Source organism: Calonectris borealis, chromosome 5, assembly GCF_964195595.1.
Source record: "Calonectris borealis chromosome 5, bCalBor7.hap1.2, whole genome shotgun sequence".
In the NCBI taxonomy this organism is placed as follows: Eukaryota; Metazoa; Chordata; class Aves; order Procellariiformes; family Procellariidae; genus Calonectris; species Calonectris borealis.
Window position 1 is genome coordinate 6920358 of NC_134316.1, and position 24860 is coordinate 6945217.

The window sequence follows — 24860 nt, forward strand, 5'->3', positions numbered from 1 at the left end:
CACACTGCAACGCAGGGAGAAAGTCTGGTTGTGCACACAAGGATTTTCTCTGACCACGGTATGAGAACAAGCCTCTGCTAGCATCAGTTTGGGCAATGACAGAAATTAAATGAGACACAAAATTTAGGCCAAAAAAATCTGAATACCATCGAGGGGGACTGAAAATTGTAATGGGGCCTGAAATCTCAAAACTCAGGGACAGGCAACTAGCTGCCCCCGTGATACTCCCCAACTACTTTCCCCAAATCCAAGACCAAATTGTTAGTCGTCTGCCCAGAACAACACACAGAACACAACATGGTTGCAGAGATCCAGTGCTGGACACTGCAGGAAGGGTGCGTAAAGTAAATTCAATCAACCCTACAGCTTCTAGGCTTTGGGCAGGGTCCTACAAAAGGGCCAGTCCTACAAAAGGGGAATTTGGGAAGGGGGGAGAAATGGTTGGAGCTCACCCTACCCATGAGGGAGCTAAGAGATGCACAGCATGACATTGCGAGCTCTGAGAATCTCAGAGGCAGGAAAACATACTTACAAGCAATAATCATATGTTTCTTATTCAGCCTATTATTGTCATTAGTTCATTACCACTAAGAATATCAGTATTAACATATTTTATTGCTCTGCAGATCTTGCAGTCCTCAGCACATCGTGCGAGTTCAGGCTGTTTCCTCACTAGACTTGCACGCTTGGGTTCACAGCGCTAGATAAATCAGTTGTAAAAGCGTGCCACTTAAACATGTCTGCCACATCTCCAGACCATCATGTGGTCAAACGTCTACACAAATGCAGACAAAGGAAAAAGATGCTCTCTAAGCAGTAGGGGTGGGATTCGCCCCCCCTCCATCTTTATCCAGCTGTTTGCAAGGAAGCAGTAGCTCTCTGAATTCCAAACCCCCATCCGACAGAAGAGCCGTGGACAGCCGCTGCCCCCCAGCACAGCTGCGGGAGACAGCAGAGGGGGAGCAGGGCAGGCATAGGGCAGCCCCAGCATCCCTCCCTCCCACGCCAGCCTACAAAGCCAGAGGCACACAAAGATCTCACCTATTTAGAGCTGGCATCTTGCAAAGAATAAAATGCCTTTTTCTCTTGTGCGCCGTGTGAACTAAGCCAGTTACAGGCCACAGGGACCCTTGGCAGTGTCCGTGTGCAGTGACCGTGTGCTACCCCTTGGTCCTCAGGGTTTAGCTCAGACCGAAAGCTGGCGGTGGCTCTAGAGGTTTGGTGGGTCCAGTTGGACCTCAGTGCCTGGCATGGCAAGCCTGGACCTGGCTGGCTCTACACTGGCTTTGAAGGGATCTTACGGGGAGACAAGTGCCCTTGAGCTCACCTGAGTACCAGGGAAGTACCGGCCCTTCCCCCTCCCAGAGCTGGATTAGGGAAGGGGCTTTCAGAGGGGCCCACAGGATGCCCCCCAAGGCATGCAGAGCTGGGATGAGCACCCCTAAGCCACCCGCCTCCCTGCATCAGCCTGGAAGTATACACAAAATCCTCATTATTCAGGATGGAGGGTGTCAGCCATCATGAGAGAGATTTGTTTAAGCTGCACCAGCTTCAGAAACACCCAGATCCACCAAACCCATACCCTCTCCTCCTCCGAATCATCCTTTTTTCCTAAATGTATCTTCAAAAACATTATCCTCACATTTTGGGAGGGGCAAGACTACCTCCCTGATTGCACTCCTTTCCTGGGGCAATGCAGGGACTATTTCAGAGGAAAAATGATCATTTGTTGCTCTTTGTCCTCCAGATATCTATTGTACGAACCAGCCTTATGTTACTGGGGTTCCTGCTTGATCCAGTATCTATAAGGTTAAGCCTAAAAATTATTGTTGCTGGTATTTTTTTTTTCCGAAGGGAAAGGAAAAGGAGAAAAAGAAGAGGATGGGAAGGTCAGAGATGATGTGTGCATTGTCACAGGCGTGCCCAGCTTCGAGCTGAGGTTATCCAGTGCCAGCAGCCCCCCTTGCTCAGCACTACTAACATCTCCCCTAGGAAGGCATTTCTCCCTCCTCCCCCTTCTCAGCAGCACTGCAAAAAACATAAACATCTGCATTTACCTTTCTGCTTATTTAAAAATGGCAGTAGGGGTGAAGCCAAGGGACTTCTTTTGCCAGAGTCCTTGGAAGACACTTTACTTTGGTTAACAACAGTTTCTTCGATGGGTTTCTTCAGGATTATTCTTTCCTTCAGCTCCTCAGTGCTGACGGCGGAGGTCAGGGGCTCAGCAGCTACTTTCGGTGCAACAAAGGAGCATTTTAGGTAGGATGCGGACTCTGCCAGGTTTTCCCTGTTCATCCTGCTCTCTGTTGTTTTATTTGCTTCGTAGTCTGAGGCGTCAGTGCGCGAGCCATTCTCTTCCTTGATAATGTCCATGACCATGGGCTTCATCAGAGGGGAGTCCTGCTCCCTCTTTGGGCTCTCTTCGGAGGCCGACGAGGCATCGCAGGACTCGATGATGAGCTCACTGTCGAGCTCGGCCTCCCGCTCCTCCCGCAGGATGCTGTACTGGATGGAGGGCGAGGCAGGTGACGGAGGGGGCCCTCCGATGTGGCTGAAGGTCATGTAGTTGGAGTGCAGCACCTCCTCGGCGGCTAGTGGGTCCTCCGAGACCAGCTCGATCTCTGAGTCCCCAGACTCGGCACTGCTGGCTTCGTTATCCAGGGGTGAAGAGACTGCAGGGCGCCCAGGTTTGACCCGCGGGTCTCTCTTCTCAGTGGAAAGGGTTGGCGACCGCTGCACCTCTGGGGTCTCAAAGGAAAAGCTTTTTGCTTCCTTGATGGCACTGATGAGTTCATCCTCTGACAGGCTGCCTTTGCCCTGTGACTCTGAGCCAGACGGTTCTGCCACCCAGAAAGAAAGGAGGAAAAAAAGAAAAAAATTGTTAAAAATGAGATTTTCTGGCTGCTTAGGCAACAAACACAAAAGATTTCACACCAGCATGGATCCCTCTAGCAGGGCTGGTAACACAGGCAGAAAGTCTCCCCATCCGGGATGACTAGCAGAGCTTGTCCTTGCAGAGCGTTTCCCATGCACATACTCCTTATAAAAGAGATATTATTAGCATCATTTACTGAGGAAAAAGCTGAGGCACAAGGCAATGCTGGTCAGTGCTCGGCCAGAGGCTCAGCAATATGGTTTTCACCAGGAAAATCACCAGTCATGAGGAACGTGGGCTCAGGCCACACGTGACAGCATCTGACTGTCACCATCAGATACGGGTCTGCTCTCAGGACAAAAACACACATGGGGCTGGTGGGCTTCTGGCACTGGTGATAGTAACAACCCATGTGTAGTTACTAGTAATTTTGTCAAACTTCGACTTTCAGGGATGAAAAGTTCCAGGTCAGAAACTTTTCTCAGACTTTTTTTTTTTTTTGCGGGGGGGGGGAGGAGGGAAGTGAGTGGTGAATTCTCTGTTTGCTTTTATCTCAGTTGAAACTCATTGTTTTTACTGTAATTCTTAAAATCATTAAGAACTGCATTAACCAAAATAATGACTGACCAACTTGTCACCCAAAATTTGAAACAAAAAAATTTCTATGCATTTTCTGGCTCACACTGGAAGAAGATATGCTCGGAGAATGAAAATGAGCAGATGAAAAGGCTGGCTGGTCACCCAGGTTAGCAAGGAGCCCACATCCCGTACTAGAAGGGAGCCCAGCACCAGACTTCCCACCTGTTCTGCCTCCCTCTATATCCCTTTACCACATGGAATTTTGTAATGAAATAACAAAGAAAGTAAATGTAAAGTGTTCACAATCGGAGGCGACGGAGGCAGCGTGAGATGCATCAGCAGCTGTCTTGACTTACTGCATAGGGAACAGGCTTCACTCTATCATTCACAGAGCATCAGCCAGCCTCAAACCCAGACTGCACCTGGTCCATCGGCAGCAAGGCCAGTCGGGCCACCTGAGCCCGTCCGTGCCAAGGGGGACCACAGCGGCAGTTTGCACCCAATCCCCTGCTGGTGCCTGGCCACCGCTGCCTCCCGATCGCCGGTTTCCACCTTGCACTTCACTGACCCAGAGATCGCTGCCATCCACATGCAAGACCTTCCCTTTTGGGGGAAAAAAAGGCTGAATTCCCCCGTCACGTTGGAACAGCCATCAAGCACACACGGAAATTTGTCCTCTGGACTCTGGAGTGCTCATTCACTGATTTTATATCATTATTAATGTGGCAGGGGTCACTAAATGGCATTGCGGGTGGTGAAGGTTCAAGAAAGCCATCAGGAGAAGAGACCCCCACGTTTCCTCCTGCTGATGCTGGTAAAGAGGCCCATGGCAGGACATCGCCTCTGTCTGCACGTCTGGGGACCGCAGTGGAGCGGAGGAAGGTTTCCAGCCCCTCAGTTTCAGGTGTGGGGAGCCCCGAGCTGACCTGCGCCCACTGCCAGTGGGTATTAGCCTTCAGTCCAGCCCTGCTTCGGGTGCAGCAACTGGCATCAGCTCCCCGGGGCCACCCGGTTGTGTTGGCCACCTCTGGAAACTCCTTTACAACAGGGGGTGGGAAAGAGATTGTATCAGATGTGAACTGGGAAAAAAGCACTATTTTGGGCTATTTCTTGACTTAATTTCTCATGGCAATAGCATAGCTGATTTCTTCTTGATTATATGCCTTCCCCAAGACGAATCAGGTAAAGGGGGAGGTTTTAATGACAGCCCCCAAGCCATGACGTCCTGCTGGGAGATGGGCAAGAAAAACAACCTCCCCACACTCCTCCAAGCAGTTTTGGTTTGTGCATCTGCCAATACACGTCATCAGCAGTTTTGAGCACATATTGTTGGCACGTCTGCAGCTCTCTTGTGACACATCCCTCTCTCATGAGAAAGTCCTGCAACCTAGAGTATGGCCGCAGACAGGATTAAGGTGTTTGGGACTGTTACAACACACTCCTGTCCGGAGGCTGGGAAGTTTCTGTTGAATCGGACACACTGAGCAGGAGCCTGTGCATCCTTTTCCTCTGGCTGCAGGAAGCCCGCGTGAGCTGTGCCGCTCTCCTGCATTACCGCATGTAAGCTTTTTCTCCCTGAGCAATGACTTAATCCGGCACACGTCCAAACAGGCATGTGACCGCCAGCCCTCGTAGCGCAGCAACGCCCGGTCCCTCGGCTTCACCCCGCTCCTGCCCGCGCTGGCAGTTTGTAACTAACTCTCAGCCATGGCATTTAACTTGCGAACAAAAACATCCTTTGTGGCCAGCAGCAGGGTGTCATATTTACCACTGGCACGGGGAAGCGTATAAATACCCACTGCCTTTCAGCGCCAGCACAGCGTATGAACAGACCATGTCTTCCTTCCCCAGAAAGATGATGGCCAGTATTTAAAGCAAACCATTTTCAAAAGTCCTGATCCAAGCAGGGGCGAACTGGGGGCTTCGCCAGGATGCTTGAGGGGTATCTAGGAGCGACGATTTTGCTGGGTCACTGGGTAGAAATAGTGAGGGCAGGTTTTACATTTCTTTCTCGCTTACGAATGTGGAGCCTGGATGCAGCGTGTCCCCAGCTGCAGGAAAGGGGGGAAATCCAGAGAAAGCACTCTGCGGGAGCCAGCCCTTAAAGGAAGATGCCTGCTTCTTTCCTTAACGCGATAGATAAGCAGCGCTTCTGGCTTTCCAGCACCCCGATGCAAAGCGGTGGGACCTCCCAAGGCTGTTGGGGCAGTGCTGGGGATCAGCTTTGCCCATGGAGAGGAACACTTCCATCCCAGCAATTACGCCAGCCACACCAGTGCCTCCCAGTAAGGCAGAAGCCGTGACACTTGGCCACGCACTGTTCGGCTGTTTTGATGGGATACAGTCATCAAGTGTCACGAAGGCAGCCTTGAACAGTCACCAAAGACTGAATAAATAACAATTAGTGCCTGAAGTTCTTAATTACCTTGCAGTGCAAAAAGTGTGTGCTGGTTTTGGCTGGGATAGAGTTAATCTTCACAGTAGCTCGTATGGGGCTATGTTTTGGATTTGTGCTGAAAACAGTGTTGATAACACAGGGATGTTTCTGTTACCGCTGAGCAGTGCTGACACAGAGTCAAGGCCTTTTCTGCTTCTCACCCCACCCCACAGCAAATAGGCTGGGGGGGCACAAGACATTGGGAGCGGACACAGCTGGGACAGCTGACCCCAACTGACCAAAGGGATATTCCATACCATACGACGTCATGCTCAGCATATAAAGCTGGGGGAAGAAGGAAAGGGGGGATGTTCGGAGGGGTGGCGTTTGTCTTCCCAAGTAACCGTTCCGCGTGATGGAGCCCTGCTTTCCTGGAGATGGCTGAACACCTGCCTGCCGATGGGAAGTAGTGAATGAATTCCTTGTTTTGCTTTGCTTGCGTGCGCGGCTTTTGCTTTACCTATGAAACTGTCTTTATCTCAACCCACAAGGGTTTTTTTTTTCCACTTTTACTCTTCCAATTCTCTCCCCCATCCCACTGGGGTGGGGAGTGAGCGAGTGGCTGTGTGGTGCTCAGTTGCTGTCTGGAGTTAAATCACGACAAAGTGTAAATCGATAAAAACCAACATGTCTCAGAAGTAGCGTGTGATATCACCCATTCAAATAAAAGATGGAAAATGGGACTCTAAACTCTATTTATTATCTAAAGTTTCTGACTGATGCAGGCAGGATAAACTCACAGCTGCAGTGGACTCTTTCTATCTCTTTTTTTTGTGTGAAAGTGTACAAATGCACACTCAGTTTTGGATAGGAAATAGGTATTTCTCTACGAGTAGGTATTAGTGTGGGTGGAAATCCCTGACTGCCATTTTATGGAAATTCCAGTTGATTTTTAAATGCTTCTAGATGCCATCAAAGCAATGGAAATTTCAGCTTGGGAATGTTCATTGTCAAATGTCAAATGTTCATTATCAAAGGTTTTGATCCAGGATGTTGAAATTTAATTTTAAGTGTGAAAATTCTGTTTCCTGTCACAGAACTTTATTCTTTTTTAAAACACTATACTACTTTGATATTTTAGCAGTGTATAATAAGGAAAATGAGGAATAGATATTATGTACTACTGCAGTAATCAGACAATAAGAAGATGTATAAACACGGGATTTTGGTGCCCCCCAATAGAAATCAGGAGCCTTTAAAAGAGACTGGCCCTTTGTCCCTTCAGTCCCCTTTGTAAATGAGGTGACAGCATTTCCCTCCTCAGCACTTTCTAAAAACAGCACTTTCACTTGAAAATAGCACTTTTTTTTAACAATTTAAACTTACTCTCTGCAAGAGCAAAAAGGTGTTAAAACAGCCATTAAAATTTAGAAAAATGAACCCAGATATTTGCAGCACCCTGGTCCCAACACACTTCATTTTCTCTGGGGAGCATGGTCAGCCAGGGTGACCAAGAGATCCCAAAATCACCAGGTTCCAGCCCAAACCGTCACCTGGCTGATGATACCCCCCAATGACACCTGCCAGCTCACAACTTCCCCTCAAGGAGAGATCCCTGTGGGGACCAGACTCAGCAAGCCTGGATCTGACCCCAGCCTTGCTCCTGAGCGGCTCTCGGCAACTTCTTTCTGTGGATCCCCAGCCCTCTCTTCCCCTCTTTTCATACAGGAAGGGCAGCCTCCCCCGAGCGGTGTGTGAGTGATAGGCAGCATGGTTCACGTACCCCTTCAGTTCAGCAATGCAAAGTGGTGCCTGAGCAGAGCAGAAACACCTCCAGCCATGGAGACCCATTAATATTTGCTCACACCCCCTTAGACCCACCCCACAAACCCATAGTAATTCTGCAACATGCAGGGCTACAATTGCAACCACTCGCTGAATAGCAAAAAACCCGATGCTACGTGCTGGCATTACCTGTGCCAGAGGATGGTGGCGTGACAGACCCTGGGCTGTCATCTTCTGGCTCTGACACCGTCACCGTTGGTACCACCTCATGGCTCGGCTTCAGGCCGGTCTCCGGCTGAGTTGGGCTTGACTCTTTGCTGGCAGCTTCCCCTGCGCTCTCTATCTCAGTGAGCGTGATCTTGACAGGGGCTGTAATCACAGAGGCACCGTGCTGATCACCAGATCTTGTGTCTTCAAGGAGGTCTTGCTCTTTGGCTGCCTTCGTGCCCTCTGAAGCTGTCCACTGAGGTTCAGCAGTGTGGCTGGACCTGGTGGGTATTCCCTGGTACTTATCGATAAGGCCTGGGCTCTCATCTTCTGAGTCAGGGTCATGTTTTTCTTGGTATTTTATTTCTTCTGATCTACTTATGTCCATGTATTTATAAGCTTCTACTTTCATGGGATCTGCTAAGGTTTTATCAACTTCAGTAGACTCTGCAGGAGTCATCTCTATTCCCGAATCTGAGCTAAACAAGCCACGGGACTCAAACCCAGTCACATCTTGAACAGGATGCCCCAGCGTGTTAAACCCCTCTGTGCTGCCCGAACAGGGAATGGGGGTGTTTTCCTGCTGATAAATGCCAGTGAAATAGGTGGAGTCCCGCGGGGTGGTGTAGTGGACGTCCGAGATCAGAGAGGTGTAGAAGGAGCTGTCGCCCCCGTTGGCAGTGGAGCCGTAGTCGAAGAGGTGCGATGAGGCTGTGACACCTACAGCAAAGACACAAAAACAATGCACAGTGAAGAGACAAGTGCCTGCATGCATCAATCTTTCTGCAAAGCCGTGCTCACTCCCCGCTGATTTTAGGTTTGTTTTGTGCACCAGGCTTGGCTTTGCTTGCAAGCTCTTTGGGACTGTCTCTTACTATACCTTTGGGCAACATAGTGGCACATCTGTCAGATGAGGCTTCCAGCTGCTGCTGTATCTTAAAATAGCTATAACGATCCTGATAGCTGGTAAGAGTTCCCGGCCGATGTTTGCCCAGCCTGTGTATAAAAATCTCTAGTGATGGCAATCCCACAACCTCCCTCACAATCTGATTTAGGGGCTCACCATCCAATATCCTTAAAAAAAAATCTAATGTCCAATAGAAAAACAATGCTGAGCATTTTTTTTAATACAGAGAAATGAAGGAGTTTCACCCAAAGGAAACTTTGCATTAAGAGAAAAATTCTGCTGGACAGAAATTGAGATGGAAAGTTAGTAGGCAGCTTTAGATTTCATTTTCTCTTTTAACAGTAGCCACTCTAAATTTGTGAAACACCAGGGCAGAGACTAAACATCTCCATTTAATGATTTCCATATGCCCAGAAAGCCATATCCTGTGTCCATCATCTACAAAGCATGCCAGCATGAAAGCGGTTAAATGTCTACCCACACCCATGCATCATTTTCATACATCATCTCTAATTCGCTCTGTCATGCTTTAAGTTCCTGGGGATGATGCTAATTAAATTACAAACGATGACCACTCTCTATCTGCAGCATTAATATAAAGCACAGCTCGACGATGGGAAGAGCGAGATCCCCCATGAGGGAGGCAGGAGGTGGGGAGACAAATTTTTATAGGGGCTGGGGGAGCGGCGATGTAGAGAAACAAAGCTGATGCCTGTAGAAGCCGGTGCCTATAGGAGGGCAGTAGCCTGTTAACCACTTGTGCGCTGATGCACACTGCATCGCAGAGGCTGGCCGGCTTTCTCCGACCTCTGCTCAACACCCTGCAAGCGATGTGGAGCTCCTGACCTGCTCCATGTGTGCTGTGCCCTGGGCTACCACGCACAATGCAAACTTAACAGTAATATTAAAGGGACGTTGCTGCAGCTGCAAAGCCAGAACCTGGGAAATTTCAGTGTGAAAACTCCTGAGCTCCTTGGATTTGGTTATTTTCTTTCTCCTTGCACATACATAATGATACCATCTCTAAATACCATCACGACTATTTTTCCCCACAGCTTTCCACGCATTAGGCACATGCATCTCATTCAGTGAGTCCTGAAGCAATTTTTTTTCCCTATAAAGACTGTTCAGTGCATAGCTGCAGGCTTTATTTTACTGCACAACCTTGCTGGATTTGACATGCACAACCCGAGCCCTGCACAAAGGCAGAATGACCATTTCCCTCAACTGTATTTTTGCATTGCTCAGTGCTGTGGTGACTTGCAAGCAACTTCTCTTTCCTGGGCACCCTTTAGGGTGGGAACAGCATGCTCCTCCTTTTACAAGGGGAAACATGGTAGCATAGGAAAAAAGCAACCCGAAAGTGCCACACCTTGCTTTTCAGCCTACCTACACTACCTGCTCCTGTGTGCCCATCCTCACTGATTTTGGGTGCTGCTGGTCCCCCACCAGCCCTCACCGCTAATCTGCTAGTGCACACATGATGCTGGCAGCAGCTCCATCCCCACATCCTGAGAGCCCATGGCCAGGGATTCGCAGCAGCTGCCTTTGCCATACAAGAGCACAGAGCAAGGGGTGAGATAGCTAGCAGGTGAAAAGTTATCATCATCATTCTCAGCCTTCAGTTTGCTCTTCTCATTGATACAGAGCACTGCATAGAACTTCTCACAGAAATATTTATGATCAAGCCAAGATCTTGTTTCAGTGGTGAGGGTCACTGCAGAGATTTTTCCTGTGCATGTGAATTTGGGACTTTTTTTTCCTCTCTATCTATGTAACTACTCTAAATTTCACCTTCTATTTTCCTTCCAGCTCCCTCAGGGCTGCAAGATCCTCTTGCAGCTTACTGCAGGCAGCTCTCATCCTCGCTGCTCCGAATGACTCAGTCTCATCAGCAAAGGTACGTGAGAATGGAGCCTAAGCGGAAAACTACTAAAAGTGAAACCAAAGCAGAATAAGGGCTAAGCTGGGCTGCCCAGCACCCACATCAGGTCCTACCTGAGGTCATTCAGTGCCTTGCAAGGACAGCTCATACCCAAAAAACATTTCTAAATGATCAGTAAGCAAAAAGGGATAGGTTCTTTTTCTTGAAAATATTTTTCTTGCTGAACTTGCCTTTTTGAAAATTATCCATAAACAGGCTTGGATTTTCACAAATGTGTTGGTTAGCTGGAATTATTTGATGCATTGTTTATGCCAACATATTTCAGGCTGTGAATTGCTGACTACAGACTATTCATGCCTATTGCTGCCATAATCTGCTGTTTGTAATTTACTATTTGTGCTGGGTGAGTGGCTGTCTAAATCATGCGGTTTCAGGGCTGCTCTTTCATTAGATGATTCCTCGGTGCCTACTGGGCCTGATCCAAAGTCCACCAAATTCCCTGGAAAAATCCCATTGAATGGGATTCTGAGTGGCTTTGGACCAGCTCAGGATGGCTGTGCAATACTTTCTGCTCTGGGTGCTCATGAAAAATGCACCATCACACCACCATCAGTGAGCAAAAACCCGTTTCTACAAACATCCCACGATTGCTAGTAAAGAGGGAGCACGAACATAGTCAAAGGAGATTGAAGTCGCCGTCAAACCAATATTCACGGATGCTGTCTGCAGCTTTCATTTCTGCTTTGTCCACAGTATATGTGAGCCAGATGCACATGCATTTGCAGCACTTAGTAATGCTAATCAATAGAGCACTGAAAGGGTTTCTAATGCGTTTGTGTCAGGTGCTTCATAGCAGGAGTTATAGCAAGCCAGGAGAGCTCGCAGGAGAGCCACTGTGATAAAGAGTGCCTGGGAAAATATCATCCTATTCATTATGTTATTCATCAGCAGAAAGAAAAAATAACCTGAAATAGTCATCGACAGAAACATCACTTCACGTTTTCAAATAGTACAAAACCAATGCTGTAGCAGATGTTAACACAAGACCTGATTTAAAATGGACTCAGCGTCGATCACAAACTTCTTTTTTTCCTGCAGTGGTTTTGCAAATAACAATGTAACCAGAAAATGCATTTCTTACTGGGGAAGACAAAGAGTTAAAGGGTGTGTGAGCATGTCCATGCACACACGTGAGCAGAGAGAAGGTTCACATTAGCAGGACATAGAGGGATCCCAACTCTCAAGGCAACTGCAGAGTAAAAAGCACTGAAGACAGCTGAAATTGCCTAATTACTAGGATTTAATGCAACTCTATTTCCACAGGGAATGATTTAAAGCCACTTGTAAAACTGCCTCTTATTTGGGAAGTGTGAATCTATCCGCTATTAGGCTGGCTATTAAAGACATGGAAACCTATAATAGCCAAGCAGGTTTTTGCTGAAGAATGGTGTATTCAGAGCCTGGTGATTAAAGCAATGCCCTCTCTGACTTAAAGTTTATTTAGTTCAATATCCGTGGGAAGGAGAAGCCTTGAATAGCACTGGTAACGGATGGCAGTATCAGATCTGAATTTACCCTTGTTACAAAGGGTTGGGTTTTTTAATCTGGATTTCCCCCAAATGTGCCCAAAAACTTGCCTGCCAATTCAGGTAAAGCAAAACTATTCAGTGCCTGAGAGCAGCAGTCATGCTTTCTTGTAATACAACCCCTCGGGAAATAATTTCACTTCCTGCAACCAGCTAAGAAGTAATGGGTCTGATTCAATCATTCAAACACAGCTGAGATGCTCAGCAAGTTACATGTGTTTTCATCAACTATAAAGAAAAAAAAAAGATTGAAAATGACTGTTTTGTTTCCTCAGAATAAGTAAGTGAATGCTCCAGAAATCCTCTCCTACAGCGTTGGATTTAGAGCTGTTTGGCAATTGACACAGGAAATAATTTAGAAATCATTGGTTCCACGCAGAGTAACTCTTAATTTAAGAGAGGCAGCTGAAGCCCAATTTGGATCAATGCAAGCTGAACTGCCGCAACACACTAGAAGAGGAAACAAAAAGTTAGCTGAGGATAACAGACAAGAAAAAGAGCGAATTTAAATAAAATTTATTTTTTCCCCCCAACTACATGCTCAGTATTCTTAAAATTGATCACTTCAGAATACTGTGTTCAGTTTTCAATAAAATAACCAGTTTCCACATTAACCTGCCTTTCTTAATCTTCACATGCAACTCTGGTGACCTTCAATGGCACAGACTGACACAGAAGGACATGAAATTTCAGTTCTGCAGAACAGCTGGCAACCCCGCAATGCGAGGCTCAGTATTTATCGTGTGTCAATGATTCGGTCAGAATTATTAATTTTTCAGAGGAGGAGAGGGGGAACTAATCTTTAATTAGATGATGCTATTTTTGCAGCCTGAAGCTGCACTGAGAAGAGGAAGGATCTTTGCTTGCAACTGGAGGAATCAAGGTTTCAGCGACTTCTTCAGACAAAAGCAGAATAGTGCGAGCAAGCCGCTTCCAGCAAATTCCTGTAAGTCTTTTAAATAGTTGGCTCTGACTTTTGCTTTGGATATTGAGCCTCAGAAATCATTACCGGCTGCCCTAGTACTGCAGGGCGGTTAGCTCCCAGGAGCAGGGTCTCCCCAGCTCTCTCCTGTGTCCAGGCTGATCACAGCCTCCTGGTGACAAGGTCCACCTTGTCCTGTTTGGACAGTCCCTGACTGTGGTAATTTATGGACTAGAGATAATAACGAGCAAAGTGCCATAAACAAGGGGAGTACTCTTGTTTGACTGGCCCCAAATGGTGCTAGAGGGTCTCCCAGGCCACATGTCACTCCCAGTACCTTGGCCCTTTAGGTGTCATCCAGAGATTTTTAGATAACAAAGGCCAAAACTGAGCGACGAGCATTTTCCAGCACAGCAACCTTGCTCTGATCCAAAACTCCCGAAGGCACCACAGGGCTCAGGGATATGCAGTGACTTACTTTCAGCACTCAGACTAAAGCCTGGGCCTTAAAAAAAAAATCCTATATTGTCTCAAAGGCTCAAGGAGGTGGTTGAGCATTTTGCTAAGCTTTTTATTTTATAATTACCCTCTCGCCTAGGAAGGCTGATTTCATAGCAAGGCTGACTCTCTAAATCCAAGAAGCCATCATGGCATCCCATTGCACCTGACAGTGATGCAGGAGAGCCCCATTGCCCAGACCTTGCCACCACCTAAATGTCTGTATCCGGAGCTCAAACCACAGCTTGGGGTCCTCTCTGATGACCAGCATAGACCACGTTTCCCAGCCCCACATCAGCAGCTTACGTTCCAGCCTCTCCTTCATTTTTACCGTTCATCCATGACCATCAGATAGATGCACCTTCCTCCTTTCTTCCAAATACACCACAAAAGTAGCTATTAAACAGTCCTGCCTTTTCTGTACCAAATTTACAATTTTGTCATCGGCCATTAGCAAAAAGCCTGTGCTTGACCTTGGCTTCTTTTTATTCCTAATTTATCCTTAAAAAAGGAGAAAAAAAGGGAAAGACTTTTTCCTATTCTTTTGACCCTGATACATGATGTCTCATTGTTTCTCTTTAGTTTCCCAACTCAGTTATCTCCCTTTTTAACACTCATATTATATTGTCTTACTATGTTCTCATCTGTAGTCATATACAACTTTATACAGATGTTCAGTGTTTTATCACCTTTCCACGTCTCTCTACAGTACCCAGGTGGACCAGCAGTCCCAAGTCTATCTATCTCCAGATTCAAATCACATTCCATCTTCTTAGATCCAGACCAAGCTGTTTCTTCCTCTCTGCTTGGTTTCAAGCCCAACTCAAATCTCAGGAAAGCTCCACAGATTTCCAAACGTCCTTTGCTAGTACCACTCCCAGCAGCTGCAAGGGCAGCTTGCATGAGTGGCAGAGGCATCTCTCAGCCCCATGCCAAATGACATAACACTTCGAAGTGGACTGGCTACCCCCAGGGATATTTGAGTGTACCACCTGGGAGCCATGCTCTCAATTTTGAAAGACGCTTCTCCATGAATTTTCTAATGCAAGACACTTCAATATCCATGCAAACTTCAAAAGTACTTGAGCACCTGTGTGTCAACTCAAGTAGAGCTTGAAACCCAAACGGCTGAGACGCCTCATGCCACCGTGCTGTGGATAACACCACTAAATCAGCTCTCAGTCTCCCCTGGATTAGCCTTTCTCAATAGCCAGAGCCAGCTCTCAGCCCTGAGCTATCCTACCTCCAGATGCTATAGGTTAGATGCAGAGAGCAGCAAGCTGCTTGCAAGGGAACTACACTACGCGTGCATCCCTGGCAGCAGTGCCAGCTATTCCCAGCTGCCAGGAGATGGTGCTCTTTGTTTTAGCTCAGGATTTGCAAACCCCCTTTACAGGCTAGCGACTTGTTTTCCTCCAGAAGTCTCATGATCCTGATTGCGGGAAAGATACAACTCCGCAAGTCACATCATTCACAAACATGAATGGCCATACTCTGAAAGTCATTTTGGGATTCATTTGCACAACATATGCTTTAAGAAAACTGGATGTATCAGAAGGATACATGCTCCTATTCTATTATTATTTCCCCCTGGTTCTCTGCATGGGTTCTGAACATGTTGGGGAAACTCAGAGGAGCAAGAAGGCTGCTTCCCGCTGTCTCAGAGCAGCTGACATCTCTGCACCTTAGCTCTCAGGGACAAGAGTGAGTCAGTGCATCAGCTGTGCAAGTTATTCATCCTTCCCCTCAAGATCCTGCAGCAGCCAGAGGAAATGCTGCCATGCAGAGAGGCAGGTGCTGTCTCCTGCACAGGTAGGAGGGCAAAAGACCAGGCTTAATTCTCTTTACACTCCAGTTACTCCATTGACTTCATTGAAGTGACTTCTGATTCATCCCGCCTGAGATGGAAAGCAAGTCCTAAACTCAAACAAACCTCATGCATGTAAAACCCCTCCTCCAGGTCAATTTGCAGAGGATATGAGATACAACAGCCTCCAGCCCCAGCACTTTAGCTGTCTATTGTAAGCAGGCATTGCAGCTTCCAGTTCCAGGGCTCTCCCATTTCAGTCCTCCATGTGCTAAATATATGTGGGGGTGGGGGTCAGCTGGGATCCCAGCCCCCAAAAAATCTTGGCTGCTGAGGAGGAGTATCCTTTATCAACTCACCACCTCCTCGTAAGCACGGAGGCTGGAGGGGAGGGGGTGGCAAATTGCTTTCAGAATCCAACCCCCAGAGGCCCTAACACTTTTGGGAGCTTCAGTTTGGGGGCTGTCTGGCTGAGACACTTCCCCCAGCAGCTGGTGTCAGGTCACCATCATGTTATGCCAAAGTGTGGTCCTTCCGTGTGGTTTCCCAAGACCCTGCCTGAAGGTTTCTCCTGTTGCCCCAGCCGACTTCTGGTTTCTTCCAAAAACTGGGCAGGCACAGATCAGGTCCTGGCTTAGCTGCTGAGTGCTATAGCCCCATCTGCGGGAGGGATGTGTAGGAAACACTGATGAGCTTTTAATAAGATTAAGACAGATCCACTCTGGGGATCGCAGGATGCACTGCGCTGCTGGCACCGTCATCCCGGCAGGCTATTAATGGCATCTTTTTTTTTTTGTGGCAGACTCTGCACCACAACAGCTATTGTCTCCCTGCCAGCGCCGCTCCGAAAAGATACCGGGGTCCAGCTTTTTGCTGCTGCTGAGTAGGCACTGTGGGCGTCGTGGTGCACCCCAGGCCAAGCCAAGTCAAAGAGAAGAGCGGGGCTTGGTTTGGTCACGCATATACAATGGTCATCATATACAATATCCTCAGCTTCCATGGACATCCACAGAGCTCACGGCATCTGACAGGCGATGCTCAGCAGGTTCCCCAAAGCCAACCAGCCAGTGTGCAAAGTGAACCCATAGTAAATGATTCAGCAGTTCCCACCCCCCACATGCCCTCCAGGCTTTCTGCTTCAGTAAATGGTCTCAGAGAGCTCCAATTTGACCTGGCAGTAAAACGCTGGTATAAGGTCCGTGACAGCCCTCCCCAGTACTCTAGACAGCATGAAAAATCAGGAACACTGAAAGAAGAGCCTTGAGAGGAGCACAAGAATGCTTTAAAAGATACATAAAGTTGCAAATGCTCCTGCTAGAAATGCAGCTGCAGCAGATCTTCATAGTTATCAGAAGAGGATACAAATATCATTTAGTAAGTTTTAACAAAAATCGGGTTTAGGAAAAAAGCAGGTTTTCACTCCTGTGGTAGGAGTAACATGACTGGTCAGTAGGGTTCAGCAACACTAAAGTACTGCCTAAAATGCTACCAAATGCACTTTGCTAAGGATAATTAAACCCCGCTTATGAGAATAATTCATTTTTATTTAATTGTGGTCACATTTCCCCTGGAATGATCAAACTCCACCAAGTCCCATGACCAAAATACTCCAAGCACTAAGTGAATTAGCACCTAAATCATGCTTTTCAATGGCGCCCAGCTCCTTCAGAGCACTAGACACCAAGGTATCTAACAAAATTTGGATGTGCTTAGCTAAGTTTCATTTGTCTTTAAGTTCTAAAATACCTAAATATGATTTAGGAACTTCAGCTATTCACTTTTTAGCCCCAGACTGCTACAAAGCAGTTGGTCACTCTCCAAACTCAGACCAGGTTGTCTTTCAATTCCCCCTGCAGAAAAACTCTCTCCCCCTGCTCAGTCTCCATCCCAGGGCTCTGCCACAAGCACCTCCTGCACATCCAGTCCCACCCTTTTTGGGTCCCAGTTACTTATAAATTCAGCTTCGCACGATTGCCGTAAGGCAATCTACAGCCACGCAGCAGCAGTTTCAAACTCAGCCTGGAAAAGAGAGAAATGCCAACACCAGCTGGTTTTGATGCTGCGATAAACTTGGGACAGAAATCATTGCCCTACAGCTTCAGGCTCTTTCACACCTGGGAAGGTAAGGGAGGTAAAAGCTAGCATTGGAGAAGGGCTTCTGCTGAAGTACGAGTCTTTGAGTAAGAGTTTTATACACACCTAGAGGGATTGCTGAGTTTTCTCTATGCCATTCATACCCAGCTGCAACATCTCATGGAAATCCAGCTGTTAAAAAATGAGAAAAAAGGGAAGAAAGGGTTGCCTTGCGCTTGGACTTGGCTCCCCATCCCCCAAGGTCGAAGCCACCCCAGCAGCATGAATCTTCCAGGGAGACAGAGCAACAATTGCAACGAAGTTCAGCTGAAATCACTGAGGGCTCTCGAGAGGAAAATTAATTTTCTGACAATGCATAACACCTACAGCAATGTGTCAGGCAGGGTAATTCAGGGAGAAAACCAGCTGTCAGGCACTGAGGGCTGGGGTAAATCAGGAGTGACTCCATCAAAGGCACTAGAGTTACACCTGCATAAAACTGTCACCAGGGAAGGAAGTACGAGGCCCTGGGAGCCAACAAATAGAGTCTGAAGACAAGGCATTACTGGCCACAAATCAGGATGAAATCTAATGCCCAAGGGACAGCAGGAAAATCTAGGTCAGAGAGGACACGGTGGCACAAGGCTGATGCAGGCAAAGAGACAGAGCTCAAAGATTGCCATCTAACACTCTTTTCACCCAAGGTTTTCCCATCGCAACATGATCTGCGCCAGGAAGACCGGAGGACCAGTATATGCTGGCTCCTAGTGACCACCTTTATTGGCAGTAATAGAAACATAGAAAAGACCCTGTATAGCATTGAATAGGATCCAGAATATATAACATCAAGGAGGAGTGAGGAAATATGAGCAGCATCAGAAAAGATTTAAAAAAAAAAAAAAGAAAAATACAGAGGTTCTGCTGGGGAAGGTGAGGCAACAGGCTCTGATCCAAGCACTAATTTGGTTTACTTGCATGTTAAGTGATTTCCCTCTATTTCTAGAAGGTGGGGCACTAAGGATGTATCTGAAAGTCAATCAAAAAGTTTTCAAAAATATATCAAAAGTTAAATCTCTCAAAGTAGTGCAGAATGTGGAGCAGAGCCACTGCAGTCATAAATCAGCATCAACCTGCTGGCTGCAGCTTCTGCTTAAGGAGGATCGGGCCATATGTGCTATAACTAATGCTATAAATGTCCTTTCCTTCAAGGTGTCTCCTTTATTTACATGCCACTATGTCTTTTCCCCTGTAAAAGATGAGTTTACTCCAAACAGAGACAGGAAAAATCCTCCCCAGACATCTCACTTCCCTGAAGGACGTTTTTAGAGACTTACCCCACCACTTCACCCTAGAAGAACCGATACAACTACAAGCCACTCCATCTCCTGACTGTGAATATGTGACACCAAAAATATTCGCCCACCCAGGAGACCAGCCAGCAAATCTGAAGTCTGTACTTTGAGCAGAGGCATAATTAAGATTTCAAGGAACACTGGTTAGTTGGACTCTCCCCCTCCCTGAAAACCCAGGAGAAGCTCCTGCTCCTTCCTTACTCAGCAGCTGTCCATCTCTTTTCATTTGCAAAGCCTGAAGGTCCCAGAGGTGGGACCTCTGTGGTAAACTGGGGCCTGGTCAACAGGCTGGCTTGTCTTTGGGCACCTTTCACAGACACCTTGGATGTCACCCACGAGCTCCTCACTCCTGGGAGCTGGGGGGAAAGGAGCAGCTCCTCTCCCCTCTATACATGCACACCATGCAGGCAGCCCCACGGGCAGCACTGCAGACTCACCCACTGTTGCACGGGATGAGGAAACCTAGGACATGGGTATCTTTGGCTCTGGCCCTCTTCTGTCCTGCTGCAGTCAGCAGGGCAGGGATGGGGGCCATTGCTTTGCTCTAGGACAGGCAGCTGCTGATCACCACTTTTCTGGAAGAGCAGAGGAAAGCCATGGCAAAGTCATGCCTCTGCTCTTTGTAAGGGGACCCAGCTCCCCGCAGTCAGAGTTGGTGGCTAAATCACAGTCTTCTGCAGATTTAAAGACAGCAGAGGCTGCACTACAGAAAGCTTTTGAGGTTATGGCAGAGCAACCTTGATTCAAACCAACCATTTGCTGGAATTATTGTGTGTTATTAAAGCAGGAGGGGGGCAGCAGCTTGACAGCAGCGCCAGGATCAACCTTTCTGACGGGCGCTTCTCTCTGCATTAAGCAGCACAGCCTGGCATTTGGCTTCACAAGTGAAAAGCTGGGGATAATAACCCAGATCATGATGCCTCGTGCAGTTTTCCCAGAGTCTCTGCCGCACAGGAAGGGTCAGCTGCCAGGTAACTGTCGAAGCAGCAGTGAAAGGCAGGAGCACAGAGTTCTCCCCTTGCTCTCCTCCTCTGCCTGACCTCCCATCTGTGTGCCGACATGGCTGCTGAAGCAGTTCTTGTAGAGCAGTTATTGCACGCCACTGCCCCACCCACATCTGCTGGAAGATTTCTATTAAAAGCTGTAATGAAACTTAGCTTTTCAATCACAGGGAGGTCTGTTTTTCACCAAAGAATCCCCAGTGAAACATCCAAGATTCCAAACCTGAAAATCTCTGACTTTGCTGCCATCCTGACCTTAGAAGAGGCAGAAAGCACTGAAATACTTTCTATTCAGCCCAGGGAGGTTTCAGATCCTAAACTGCTGAAGGTTTTTAAAAGTAGTTACACAAGTCACTCTCAATTGCTATCAATAGAGGTGCTCCTGCTTGGGGAGACAGGATAGATACATGACCTCCACAGCAGCTTTCCTGCTTCAGGCTCTAGCATGAGCTACTTCTGGAAGACAGCTACATGACAGTCAGACTTGCAGCTATGATCACGAAAAAGGACCTTTCCATCCCAGCAGATACACCAGGTACAGCGCTTCATCTGAGAAGAAAGCAGTTTCTAGATAAAGTTCTGGACAGGACATCTCTGCAGATATTGCTGATTCACCTACAGATTTGTGCCAAAATGATAAACATGGCTAAAGAGAAAAAACAAATATGGCAAGCAGTTTTTCTGCTGTATTTTCAAAGACAGAAGGGGACATCCAGAAAACTTCAGGGCAAGTGAAGCAATATGTCCACTGGGAAAAGCCCATTTTGAGACTCTATCACAGTGAGTGAGCCAGAGGACATTTGGAAGAGTATGACTACTAGCTAAGATTAAGCATTAGGTTGTGCTTAAAAAAAAAAAATCTAATAGCCACCTTGGCTATAAGCTTGGTGTTAGGAAGCAAAGGAAAAGTAGTGAGAGTGAGAAACTTCACTTTCTCTTGTATTTTCGGCATTCATCCTCTCTGGTAATCAACTCATACGTATGTACAGGAAATCAATCAAATGGATAAAGAGATAACAAGGGAATTAAGACACTAAGATGTCTTCACAAGAGCGAGTTCTTCACAAGCAGTGTCAGATACTGACTAATCATTCATTGCATTAAAAGCCTCAGCCAGGGTAGTGTAAATGCATCAGCAGACGATACCATGCTCAGGGATGCAGCATATTCCCCTCGGGCAGAAGCCCAGAGTGCAAGGGTGTGTGCAGTGCTGCAGAATAAGCATGACTAAGTACCCAGGCAGGACATGAAAGGAGGCAAGAGGCAGCCCAAGAACAGACAACAAAAGAAGTAAGAGCTCATGGACTAACCCTGCAATGTAAAACAAAGAAGGTCCCATACAGGGATGGGCAGGGCACGGAGAAGAGACTCCCACTATTTATCTGTACCTTGTTCTCTGGTACAGATGAACCAGGAACCAGGTATTTTTGTGGTTTGTTTTCGTAATTTAGGAAAAGCACATAAAGGTGTTGAGAAGCTATAGAAGATGCTGGTGGCATAAGTACTAGAGGGCAGGGCACCAGTCTGGAGGAGGGAATAACGGAGATAAATTTGTACTACATGGAGGGTAGAAGGGAGCGGGAGAGCAGGATCAGTGTCTATACTCTCAAGGTACCAGTGTAAATGAAGGGAAGGAATTAGTCACAGTCTTAAAGGATGGGAGAAAAAAGAGCGGTGGCTTGAAGTTAAGATATAAAATTAGGCTACATGTCAAGGTGTATTTCTTGACGGAAAAGGGCAGAAGAGTGGAATAGGGAGCACAGAGTGCGCCCATATACCGTCTCCCCATTACAGCACATCTGGATGGGTCTTAGCAGGGAATGAACTCCAGCTCTGCCCTGGGAGGGGGTTCCAGATGTCTTTTTCTGGCACTACTGTTGATAGCCCAATTTTGCCTCTTGCACATTAGCACTTCAGATGAAATCTGGGCAAATAAGAGACTCTTCAGTTTGGCAAGAGAGAAAATTAGAGGGAAGTAATTCTGCTTGGAACTGAGCTGTAACAGATTTTTTTTTTTTTAATGATTTTTTTTTTTTAAGCGAAACACAAAAACAAGCCAATAAAAATCATTCTAGGTCAAATCAATTTAATTTGACCTGAAGCTAAATGTCAGATCTGGTTTACAGCAAACTTTGAATATCAAGGGGAAACGCTATGCATCAGGGTCCCTCATGGAAGCATGAGCAACATGGTGCGTGCAGGGGGGATCTGCAGGGTGGCCTTCATTTTCCATACCCCACCCCAGCTGCACCTAACAGGCTGCTGCTCCCTTCAGACTCAGAGAAGCATCTTTTATCTTCTTCCCTAACTTCTTCCAAAGTCCTACCACCTCAGCATAGCACCCACACAACCAAAGTTCACAGGCAGTACTAAATCACACTCAGACCCATCTTAGCTCCCAGCGTGTTGGATTTGAGCCCATGAAATTATTCACCACATTGTATAGTTGCTATAGTAACATCCTATTGAGTATTATTAGAAATCACTGTCCCAAAATCCCATATACTGGAAGGAGCTGTGCAGCAGGGGTAAGAGCCATTTTTGCCTGCACAGCATTCCGTTCCCCATAGCTCCCAACAGCAGATGATCTGGGCGGTGGATTAACCATGCCCTATCTTTCCCAGTGCTATCAGCTGCAACACCGAGCCGTGGAGTGCAAAAAGCAATGTGCACCCCACTTCCAACTGGCCCAGCTTGTTCAAAGCAGCTGCTGTTCAAAGCTGGTTCTTCACAGCAACTTGCTTACACATTTTCCAGAAGTGAATGAACAAGATATACTCTAATTTAAATGCAGGCAACAGGTATTTTTGTTAGCCCAAGCAAACAAGGAAAATCGGAGCCCCTTTCCCCTCCATTGTTCACAAGAATTTAGAGTATGACCCTGCAGAGATTAAATTTTGCAGCAGACCTTCATGAACATCTCCCTTTTACTAAAAAGAACCATCAACATTTTTTTCTTGATGTTAAATGTTAGAACAGTGCACATTCCTTAGGAAACGTGAAATTAAGCTAGTATAGGGCTGAAGATGGACAGAGAGGACTGGACAGAGGAAGCATCAGGCTGCACCTTGCTCTAAAACACAAGTCACTAAATTCTTCCACTAAACTCCTCTTCCAAGAGGAAAACTGGATTTCAGCAGTTAAATACAACTAATTTATTAGGCAATGGCTTTCCACAATAAATCAGGAATTTCGAGAAGTTTAAAATAGCGTTTGATGTCTTCTTATCCAAATGCCACGTGACTCGGGTGCTGCATCTCTTACTGCCCATGAGGCCAGCAGATGTCCACATCAACCATGGGGTTGTAATACAAAAAGGGCTTCTGAGGTCCATGCAGCTCACAGCCTGATCTGAAATAACCTGGAGACAATAACCAATGTTTTCCTCCTTTAAAAACTGGAAACAGGAGGGATAAGGGAAGTTGAGGGTGGGAGACTGCATGAAGAGTATTTCCAACAGGCTATTTATACCCTTACTGGCTCAACTTCCACTTACCCTGAAGCCATTTAACACTGTTTCGCGGTGTGAAAGGGCCTTCATGTGGATAAACATTCAGGTCTGTCACTGTAAGGCACTCACAACATATGGGCAGACTCTTCACTTTTAGTGTTTTCATCCACTTAAATACATCATATAAAGGCTTAAGGATTTTATGCCAGCTTTTGACCAAGATGACAAGTGTAAACAGCCATTCTGGTGAGATATTTGTGTCTGCACATCCAGGATGCAATGAAACACCTCCCTTGGCTGCCATCCCTGTTCCCAAGCCAAAGGCTGTGCTGGCAATCCAGGTCGGGCCCCTGCCTTTGGGGATCGAGAGCCCCTATCTCCTGCCTGGACCTGCCTCAAGTTATCTCCAGGTGGGTCTCACCCAAGCTGCAGACCAAGGTCAGGTTAGTTTTCAAGAGGGAGAGCAGAAATGGATTTTCCATCCTAACCACAGGCAGTCACCTTGATGCAACACACTTCATCTCCCAGCCCAGTTTACCCAGTCTCTGCATCTTTCAGCTAGCTCTCAAGCCAGCTTTTAACCTCACACACAGGTTTTGGCCATCTCTGTACCAGGTGGCTAAACTGCACCAGATATCATCTTTGCCCCAGGGGCCACATGGGTACAGCATCCCCAGCGTATTTTGGTTTGTGATTATGAGAAGGAAACAGCTGAGGAAGGAAACAAAAAGGATGCAGAGACAAGAGGGAGAAGAGGGAAAAGAGCTCAGTGCTAAGAACGGGGAGAGAGGAAAAAGATGGGGTGTGTGGGAGCAGGGTGGAAAGCAAAGGGGCAAAAGGACACTGATGTGATAGGCAGAGCAGAGTGAGAATTAAATGAGAGTGTGATGCAGAATGAAAACAAAATGATGGGAACAAAGGACAAGAGAGCTAGAGAAGAAAGTAGAGACTGAAGTATGAAATGGCTAAGAAGAGATAGAAGAAATTTTAGAAGTGTTAGGATAGACACATATACCTGTCTGTATGTACAGTCTGAAGGTTACTACATTCGACCTACACTTCTTCTGTCATTCATGTTTATCCATCATACATTTCTGGGACACTATTTTTAACCATGTACAGAAACACACTAGGAGCTTTTCTCACTTCTATTTTGGAGGAAGGGCCAGGCACTTCCCAGGCACAAGGCAAATCTCTTTTTAGAATAAATTCAGAAAGACTATCAGAGCAAACCCAATGCCTGTGAATAAATAACTCCGTTCCTGCGGAGGAGGCTGTGGCAAGAAGCTATTCTCAGATGTGCACACAGCCCCGAAGAAGAGGATGTTTGGGAGTGAACGAGGAGGTGGTGGCTGCGAGCCCTGCATGGCTTAGGCATCTTATCTGCCTTCCTGCAGGGAAGGAGCTTTTCCAGTCTGGAGCAGCAAAGGGCATGAGGAACAATACGTACACGAAGGCAGAGGAACATGGTCAACATCTGAGCTGTTGTACAGGTCCTGCTGCCTGGACCAAGGCAGCTCCTTCTTGCACCATGGCCATCCCATGCCCTCTGCAC

At 47.0% G+C, this 24860-nt stretch overlaps 1 protein-coding gene across 2 annotated transcripts in view; it reads right to left on the reverse strand.

Moving 5' to 3' along the window:
- Window positions 1-24860, reverse strand: part of RTN1 (reticulon 1) — a 145954-nt gene that overhangs the window by 46544 nt on the left and 74550 nt on the right. For both annotated transcript variants that reach the window (XM_075150854.1, XM_075150853.1), the window contains 2 exons: window positions 7806-8543; window positions 2058-2840 (listed from right to left, as the gene is read on the reverse strand). In XM_075150854.1, coding sequence (XP_075006955.1) covers window positions 2058-2840; window positions 7806-8283 — 1261 coding nt within the window. In that variant the 5' untranslated portion in view covers window positions 8284-8543. The remainder of the gene's footprint in view (window positions 1-2057; window positions 2841-7805; window positions 8544-24860) is intronic.